Source organism: Montipora foliosa, chromosome 6 (assembly GCF_036669935.1).
Source record: "Montipora foliosa isolate CH-2021 chromosome 6, ASM3666993v2, whole genome shotgun sequence".
NCBI lineage: Eukaryota > Metazoa > Cnidaria > Anthozoa > Scleractinia > Acroporidae > Montipora > Montipora foliosa.
This window is the reverse complement of record NC_090874.1, coordinates 13,684,496-13,694,495: the sequence shown is the minus strand read 5'-3', so window position 1 is coordinate 13,694,495 and position 10,000 is coordinate 13,684,496. Positions and strand designations below refer to the sequence as shown.

Genomic DNA, 10,000 nt, shown 5'->3' with positions numbered 1-10,000 from the left:
TTTAGCCGGACTGCTTGTTACGCAGTTTTCAATGGATTTTAAGGAAGTGAAAGATGCCCCCGTCCGTCCAGATAAGGTCAGACCACAACACCGGGGACTACATCCCCTACTCTTATCGAACAGTGAGTGGGTTCTTTAACGTCCCATACTATTTAATTTCCAACAAGGGCTATGAGACGGGACCTCCGGTTTACAGTCCTTATCCGAGAAGACTTGAAAGCCTAACCATTTGCAGATGTAATTACAAAGGCAGCACTTTCTCCACAGTTATTTTAAGACCCTGAGTGTTGGTCCGGCTGGAGTCGAACTCACGACCTCCCGCATGACAGCCCGATGTTTAACCAACTGAGCCACCGGTGCGCGGCTCGGTTTTATCAAATTCCTAATAATTTCGAGACAGACAGAAAAGATTGAAAATTGTCTTAAACATAACCATCTTTAGCATTCTCACTCAACCAACAACCATGCCTCTTAAAAGGTCTATTATTAATGCCTGCATTAGCGGCAGCGGTGGCTCCTCCGGCCCTGAGACTGTGAAGACTGACACAGGAAACGTCAGTTATGTCCTTAAAAGCGTCCTTAACGATCTTCCGGACTCTGCTATAGCTCAAACCTTGACTCCGGACTTTGGAAAAAAAAATCTGATTTCTTTCATCACCAGTGAATTAACCACCGAGAACGATACTACAATGGACCCTTTGCATGACTGTGTCACGTGACCTTGTCAATCATTAAAGCCCCATTTACACGTGCAATTTTTCCTTGACAAGTTTGCCTTGACAAGGAAAAATTGCTCGTGTACATGGGGAATAGTGGACAAATTTTCCTTGACAAGGAAAATCTGGCGTGCTAGCTTTTCCTTGACAAGGAAAAATTGTCAAGTCAGAAATTTGCTCGTGTAGACGGACAACAAGGAAAATGTGACAAGAATATTATTGATTTTTAGTGCCCGAAACTTGTCAAGGGAAACTTGCTGATCGTCTACATGAACAAGGAAACCTTGTCAATGCGGGAAAATTGTACAGGAAACTTGTTGATCATCTATACGAGCAATAAAAATTGACAAGTAAACTTGTCAAGAAAAAATTGCTCGTGTAAATGGGGCTTAAAAAAATGGTTGTGATACAAAGTAGATGCCAGAAATGAAAAGAGCGTACACATACATACATAGTTTATTTGAAAGCTCTCCTTTCTTAGCTTAAGTAGTTTTACTCCTTTTTTGGTTCGCGCCTTCATCCTTAATTATTCTTGTTAATTGCTCACTTTGTTATGTTATACTATTTATTGCATATTTTCATGTTATTTCTCACCGTAAAACTGACGATGGATGATGTCTCATCCGAAACATGTATTGTCTTCTTTAAAAAATAAACTTCAAAAACATCGTGTGGTTCATCAAAGCAATGAACAAATAAATTATGAACAAAAAAATACAATAAAAATAAAAAATGAAATTAGAGAGACTGTTAATTTTGAGGCCACTGACATTTAGGTGAGAGATTTTACAGTGATTTTAAGGCTTAAAAATTAATTGAGATGTATATGGAAAACAGTTTTTGCCCTCGGTTGTTCAAAAGGTGGATAACGCTATCCATGGACTAAATCACTATCCAGCGGAAGTCTAGAAAAACCAATTGAGTTATCCAGTGGATAGCGCTATCCACGCAACCCTTCGAACAACTGGGGCCTGGGGCCCGTATCTCGAAAGTCCTAAATTTCGGGTGTCACAATTCTCTTTGTATCTTAGGAAGCCGTCAAACTTCACAGTCATGTTTCTTTTAGTTACCTTGAAAACATGTTAGAAGATCGGCTTTCCAAAACAAGCGGTTGGCAGGTTCACAAATGGCTTTTTGGGACCGAAAATTTTTCGGGACTCCCCTGGATGGCAAGCTTTGCCATCCACCACACAACTCTTTTACATTTTTCAAACTTTTAAACCGCTCTAAAATTACGCACTACGTCAGTGGCCTCGATATTGACATCCGTACTAGTTTCATGTCGCTCTGTCCATTTCTGGTATCTATTTAGAACCACGACTACTTTTTGTGATTGACAAAGTCACATGATTCAGTGCAATAATGCGGCAACCAACATGAACGACCTTTCCCTGCTCTCAAGACCGCTGGCCAGAATGAGCACCCTTGATGATTCAAAAAGACGTTAAAGTTTGAGAAGATTTGAGCTGTTTTTGAGTGAAAATTCCATTACAGAAGGTAAGAATGTTAGTTTTTTGCATTTCAAGTGAGAGGTCAGTCTCTTGGAAGGTGTTGCATCGTTAATACTTAGTGGGCCTGCCTCCTCGGAAATGATTATGGCCGCCCTTTCTTACTTTACAGTTGTCTAAATGGCGGTCATCGGGTAAATGTAGTCAAATCACTGAATAACCAGCATAATAAACATCATTTAAGTGTAAGCTCTCATTTGTTTAAAGCGGTTAGCATTCCATCTTTGCGACAAGTACTTATACCAGTTAAACACATTGAAAATTAAAAGCCAATATTAATAATAACTTGAGTCGTGTCGAGTGGTCCAGTATTAAACTGGAGTGAGTGCTGAAGGCGAGATTTGAGAGTTCCGAGCGCTCACAAAAATAGATTAAACAGATTGACGGCTTTAATTGATACCTTCTGAGCGGTCTGAATTTGAGATAGCATTGCATAAATCGAGTATTTCACAAAGATCGACACGAAATTCAGAAATTATCGGGCTGCCGGACATGATGTATTTTCAATATCCCGAAGGAAAGAAGTGTGTATTTGAAGAGCGGATGATAGACGGAAAATTGAAGTGATCCCCGCACTTATCAGGACAATTGCAGCAGCAGCAGCAGCAATGCATTGCACCGACATCGCATTGGTAATGGTTGCAGGCCTGAATTTTTCAGGAGTCTGTATGAGACAGTCATGAAAAGTGCAAGGATCGCTTTGATCTTTTAATACCTTGTCCGTCTGTAAAGCTGCATATCAGCACGTCCAAAGCCAGTTACGGGTACTTAAATGGCTTGTCGTCAGTGGAAAGACTGAAATTATCTTACCTCAGAAAAGTAGAGACTTCAAGCAGAATAACAAAAATTAAGCAATGAGTTAAGCTATGTTCACATTAGGCCTCGATTATGATCAAATTATAATCCAATTAAGTTTGGAACGGGTTCACATCAACTAATTACAGTACGCGATTATAATTGGATTATGATTATTTCAGACAACCTCAAGGAGGTCATTTGCAGTAATTTCAGTGCGTAATTGAACAGAACGGTGAACATGTGGTGGTACATGTATGAGCAGAAGGAAGTTCTAATTGCTTTATGGAGCGATGGTTTGGATTTGTTTTCTTCTCGTCTCAAGCATGCTGTGGCAGCCGTGCGATATGGCGCCAATTTGTCTCACACGGCGAGGTTACCCTGCCTATTGTATTTGAATTTTCTCAGATGTGAACAGAACCATAATTGAATAAAATTGAATGCAGTACGTGTATGATAGCTTGAATTATACTTCAGTTCATCATAATCAACGTTGAGTGTGAACTCAGCTTTAGACTTAAAAACAATAGAAGCTGCTTACAATGCCAAACAATAGCAGGTTAGGAGAGCTGCTACATTACTGACACAAACACAAATAGTTATGTCAATAGTAGAAAGCTAAGTCCATAAATTAAGGTAACAGTGTGATTGAATGTGGATCATGTTCAAAATGTGTGGGTTTTAAAATTATTTTGATCACAATCTATCATGGCAAGAACACATTGCACCAAAAATAAATGTACGTGTAGATCATTCTCCAAGAAAGTTGCTGTCTGGAGATGGATGAAATTTTTTACTGAAACCATGTACATGAAAAAGACAACAACAAAATGATTCTCTATGTCATTGTGATGTAGGTTCCTGTTCCCCTTCCCTGATGGGAGACACTGAATGCATGCACTTAAGTGCCTTGAAACTAGTCCACAACTTGCCTTCAGATGCAAGCTTTTGATGAAACATTCAAGAAGGATGTAGTGGACTCTGATATTTCTTTTATAAATGCAAAGACTCCTAGTGCAAGCCCATTGGGCATGCTGTGGCACATGTACTAGTACCCTTAACGACTTGACTTTGGAAGTACGGTAAAAAGAGCCTTAATGCTAGAATGAACATACCACATACATTGTACTAAATCTGATAGCTGATCAACTTGTCAACATCCAGTTTGTCACATCATGTGAAGGCTTTTTCCAACTTATCAGCCTTAAACAGCAAAATTAAGGACAGTAAAAGTTTTCTGATGTAAAAATCTTTTTCTAAGGGCACATGTTGGTGTCAAATAGAAATGATCAATAAATTATTTAAATATTTCTTGGAGCACCCCACATGTAGTGTTTGATAGGAGGACGGTTAATCTTTTGATGAAATAAATAGGGTTGTTTCAATTATTAGCAAACTATTTTAAACTTGGTAGTTATAATTTTGCAAAAAACCTGGTATATTATAATATGAATGATGTATACTGCAGAGCTTGAAATTAACAAAAAAATCTAGTCACAATTATTTTGTGACAAAATCTGAAAATTGAGTCGCAATTTCACAAATTTTAGTTGCAAAATCGTTGTGCTACATTTTATTGTAAGCGGTTTAGCAAAACAAAATATGAGCCCACAATACTTGTGTGTAAAGAAACCGCTGAAAATGGCAAATGATTGAAGGAATGGAGATTTATGCACCTAACATCGCAGCTAACCCTTTTGTTTCGAAAGAGAGAAGGTGAAAACAAGTTGCAAATTTGCAACTTCTCCAGATATTTTAGTCGCAATTTCAAGCCCTGTATACTATTCTTTATTAATTAATTAGTTTACATATATATATACATGTCAAAAATTATTTTGTAGTAAGGTTGTTGCCAGGTCCATATCAGGACTCTTGCTCTTCCTATTTGTGACCAACTGCTTTATCAGATAAATTCTACCACTTCCTCTACTACTCCTACTCCTATTGCTACTCCTACTCCTATTGCTGCTGCTGCTGCTGCTGCTGCTGCTACTACTACTACTACTACTACTATTATTATTATTATTATTATTATTATTATTATTATTATGACCTGTGGAACAACAACCATATATAAGAGATGGTATTGAATTTCCTTTTATACTTACTACAAGCTGTAGTTGTAAGGCTGCTATGAAAAGTCAAACAAGGTATACAACATTCTAAATACATGTAGATGGAGCCTGATTGATTTTGAACATTAGATAATTTTCCTGGGAGAGGAAGGTTGAATTGAAATAAATTGATTGTGGTACTCCAGGAGCGAAGAAAACGGAGCTGGTAAAGATTATTGTAACAATGAAAATTAATGTGAGAATATAAACGAAGATGCGTGAACTTAAAGAGTGCATTGAGAGAGATAATGTTGAGCTTGGAGGAAAGAAGTCAGAGCGTAAATGTAATAATGGCAATATCTTTCTTTTGTAGTTTTTGTTACGTACAAGGAATGTTATAAAGTTTTGAGGTGTACAGGAGGATAGATACCATCTTGACTTACAGAAAATCTCTATAACCTGGAGACTTTGCCACAGAAAGTAGAAAGTAATGTACCTGTAGGGTTTCCAAGAGGTCTTGATGTATGACAATTTCATAGACATTTTCTCCCTTTCCATGAGTAACAGGGGTGTTATTTACAAAAATATTTTATTGTGAGGGGTTAATCTGTTCACAGCATGAATGCCTTACTAATAAAATTATTCTGAGACCAATAACCAAGCTTAACCTGGGCATTTGAAAGTATTTTAACCCTTTCACCCCCTTGGGGTTCCCCATTGACGAGTAAAATCTCCTGGCGTTAGACAGAGTAAAATCTATAAGTGACACTCTTGGGAGTGAAAGGGTTAAATCCTTCCGCAAGAGCCAAAAATTGTTTTGAATGCTGTTAAACTATATACATGTAACTCTGTCCTTTTCTGATCTCATACCAACACCCGGCACTGTCTTAATAACAATTTTAGAAAAGTCAGGGACAGTTAATACATGTAAATATAGCTACATGTATACTGGGGGGGGGGGGGGGGGGGGGGGACAGTTGATGTCATTAGGGACCTTACGATAGGACGACGACGGCCACAAAAACGCCACAAAACAATGGTCAACACTAATTTCTATCCATCAAACTGACAATATCCCATGCTTATCCCAAGCTTACCGCTCTAAAATGAATGAAAACAGGCAGAATTACAGCTTTAGTTCAACAAGAAAGAGCGTTTCTAAGCTATGCCGCGCTGATCTGCAGTATTTAGGTCTAAAAACCCCATTGAAGACGGTTAACTTTCAATTGTTTTGCTGGGTACTACTATTTCAATACTCTAAAAAATTCGATTTTCCGGGAGGTTGTCTCGTTAGTCTAGTGGATATCGGAAACTGCAAGGTTAAGCCATCGATCCGGGTTCAACTCTTTGCCTCGCCTATTGTGAATCTTCTCAGCTTGTTTAAAATCTTTGTTTCGTTGAAGTAGATTTGAAGTCAAAAGTAGACTGTACGTCGTATAACTTGAATAAAAAGGGAAATGTCAGTTTGAGGGATGGAAAGAAGTGATGACCCAAAACAATTGGACATTTGCATGATGACGTCATTTGACTACAAGTATCAGGTTTTGCTTGTCTCATGCTAATGAGAGCTTTTGTTGTTTTTACCCCACTGGGAATACAAAATTTAAATATGAAAAGAAAAACAAATTGAATTCTGGTAGTTGTAGTCAACAAAAACAAAAACAAAGGCTCTGCATGCCCTGTACGTGCATTTTGCATTTTGGTACAATTCTTTGCTGTCCTTGTCCTGACAACGACGTGAATTGACTAAATTTGAGGTTGTGCAGAGGACGTGAGAACCTCCAGAAAATATTTTTAATTTTCTTCCCAGACAACCACACCGTTCATGCAAATTTTGTTCCCACAATGTTGATAAACAACTTCCATTCCGAACGACTTTGTTATCATGAAATTGTTATAATAGAGCGGTTGTCAAATGAGTGTCGTAAAACCAAAAGAAAAAAAGTAATTTGGCCAATCAAGAAGGACGGAGACAATCCAGTAAACCAATCAAAACTCGAAGTAATTACACGTGGCCGACACAAAGCGCGGGAAAATGTACACGCGCAATCCGTGATTGGTTTTGATTTGACTTCTGATTGGTTGAAAAAGTGGCGCGAGAACTTTGAACCCATCACTGAGTGACGTAATGCAAAATCAAATTAATTCACCAATTACTTTCGGCACTCAATTGAAAACCGCTCTAACGGGAAATAACATTTTTAGACAACGTTCTCGTTGGCGGCTTCGTCATCCTTGCGTTAGGTCCCTATTATTATATGTCCCGTATGTTGGTCCGGACAGGAAAATATTTGTCCCTTGGTCACGGCGCACGGACCTCGCTGCGCGCGGTCCATACGCAATGACCGAAGGCCAAATATTTTCCCGGCCAATCCTCCCACTCAGTAAGTAGTAAATAAAATATTAGCGGCAGATCTGTATCACATTTACAAAATCGTGGTGAAGCCTAGGTTTGTAAATGTGATTTGAAGGACGTGAATATTGTATAAAATTATAACTTATTAAACGTCAGCATTTAAGTCTTACACTGGGTATTTTTGGGGATTCAAGACATTTTAACAGGGAAAATCGAAAGAAACGTTTATGTCAATGAAAGAAATCTGTGATGAAATGTTATATGAAATGAATCATATATGAACTGCGGATATGAAATCAAGTGAAGCTATGATCTTCGTAGTTATGAGCGCAATTTTTGCAATTGCGTAGAGAAGCCTGAAAAATTCAGGACTTCAACGGGGTTTGAAGCCGTGACCTCGCGATTCCGGTGCGACGCTCTAACCAACTGAGCTATGAAGCCACTGACGTTGGGAGCTGGTCATTTGTGGGTTCTAATGGTCCCGTGAGGAATGAATCAATGATGAAATGTTATATGAAATGAATCATATATGATCTGCGGATATGAAATCAAGTCATGAAATCAAGTCCTGAAATCAAGTCCCGTTGAAGTCCTGAATTTTTCAGGCTTCTCTACGCAATTGCAAAAATTGCGCTCATAACTGCGAAGATCATAGCTTCACTTGATTTCATATCCGCAGTTCATATATGATTCATTTCATATAACATTTCATCATTGATTCATTCCTCACGGGACCATTAGAACCCACAAATGACCAGCTCCCAACGTCAGTGTTTTCATAGCTCAGTTGGTTAGAGCGTCGCACCGGAATCGCGAGGTCACGGGTTCAAGCCCCGTTGAAGTCCTGAATTTTTCACGCTTTTCTACGCAATTGCAAAAATTGTGCTCATAACTGCGAAGATCATAGCTTCACTTGAAAGAAATCTGTGTCAGATTTACAGATGTTGATTAATAAAACATTTCTTTTGTTTTCCCATCATGGATTATTAATGCATTTTATGTATGAGTACATAATACAGCCCTATGCAGGAAGGTCAAGGGAATTTACTTTAGCATTTTGTGACCTTGGGGACATGTAGATATCAGAATTGTTGGAGGAAAAAGAGGTGATCTCTTCAGTTAATGAGCTGTCGCTATTCTCATGTACAAAGTCAAGCATGGGTTGCTGCCTTCGAGCATATAAGATTTATTCAGGGGCTTTCCATCTGGATAGAGCCTCTGGAATTCAGATTTTCATATCCCCCGAATTTATTCTGTCCACTCTGGCAAACATTCCCTAAGATATCTTGGACCATATTTGTGGTCAAAACTTGGACATAGCGACACCCAAATGCATCATTTGTCTCAAACATCCGCAGAAAGGCCGCGCGAACCTAGTTTTAAATTAAAAAAAAAAACAAAACGTTTTCGACCGTACGGTCGGTCATCATCAGTGGTACATGGTGGAAATTTACATACAACTTGGTTTTGTTCGATTAAGTTATTCCCAAGGAAAATAGTTTTGCAATAAAAGAGTGTACTTGTTTGTTTAGGATTGGTTTCTCGCAAGCAATTAGCAGGCCCTCCATTATTTTCTTCCGAAAGGTGGTTTTCTCGGTGCACATAATGTTCCATGTGTATGCGTGGGTTGGATGTTTTGCGACGTGACGGGCTGGCTCGGAGTTATGAGACTTATTCTCTTGTTTTGCCTTTCGCACTGCGAAGTTCCTTTTTGTTTCCCCAATGTATGTAGTAATATTATTGCCATTTTCAGGCACACTTGTCAATTGCTCCCGTGGCATGAAATCAACCATATTCACTTGTCGCAATTGATCATATTGAAATTGGGAAGGACAACATTGTTTTCTTTAGGTTTAGTTTTCACACAGAACGATTTTTGGTCTCGCAACAACGAAAAGGCCTCGTACAGTTAACATAAGAAGGTTGTCATGCAATTTACACACAACACCAGCAATAACTTGATCACAAGACTGAGGGGAAAAATTCTCTGTGGATGTTTTGCACATAACAAAATTGTATTTACTTTGTTGATCGTCTGATTATTAGCCTCCTATCAATCTTTTTTTTTTTTTGTTAGTTAAAAGATGACCAATTATCCTTTGCTAACATGTAGGTTGGACGTTGGTGGTGGAAATGACTTTGGTGGTGGAAAAGCCTTATAAATGCAACCACTGCGGCAAGTGTTTTAGCCGTGCAGGAAATTTAAGGTCACATGAAAGAGTGCATACTGGAGAGAAGCCTTATGAATGCAAACAATGCGGCAGGTGGTTTAGTCACAGTCAAAATTTAAGGACACACGAAAGAGTCCATAGAGGAGAGAAGCCCTACCAATGCAAACAATGTGGCAAATGTTTTTGCCGAGCTGTAGATTTAAGAAGACATGAAAGAATACATACTGGAGAGAAGCCCTATCAATGCAAGCATTGTTGCAAGTGTTTTAGTGAAGCAGGAAGTTTAAGGGCACATGAAAGAGTCCATACTGGTGAGAAGCCTTATGAATGCAAACAATGTGACGAGTGTTTTAGCAGAGCAGAAAGTTTAAGGACACATGAAAGAGTGCATACCGGGGAG

At 38.7% G+C, this 10,000-nt stretch overlaps 2 protein-coding genes across 3 annotated transcripts in view; both read left to right on the top strand.

Annotated features, from left to right (window-relative positions):
* Positions 1-10,000, top strand: part of LOC138006758 (uncharacterized) — a 102,718-nt gene that overhangs the window by 43,828 nt on the left and 48,890 nt on the right. The gene's annotated exons all lie outside the window — the stretch shown is intronic.
* The window catches only part of LOC138006760 (zinc finger protein 709-like), a 10,534-nt gene continuing 2,655 nt past the window's right edge, over positions 2,122-10,000 (top strand). The window contains exons 1-2 of one of the 2 annotated variants that reach the window (XM_068853272.1): positions 2,122-2,213; positions 9,543-10,000. The exon at positions 9,543-10,000 is cut by the window's right edge and continues 2,655 nt beyond it. In XM_068853272.1, coding sequence (XP_068709373.1) covers positions 9,563-10,000 — 438 coding nt within the window. In that variant the 5' untranslated portion in view covers positions 2,122-2,213; positions 9,543-9,562. Of the gene's footprint in view, positions 2,214-9,506 lie in introns of both variants that reach the window. The other variant, XM_068853273.1, reaches the window with a different exon arrangement.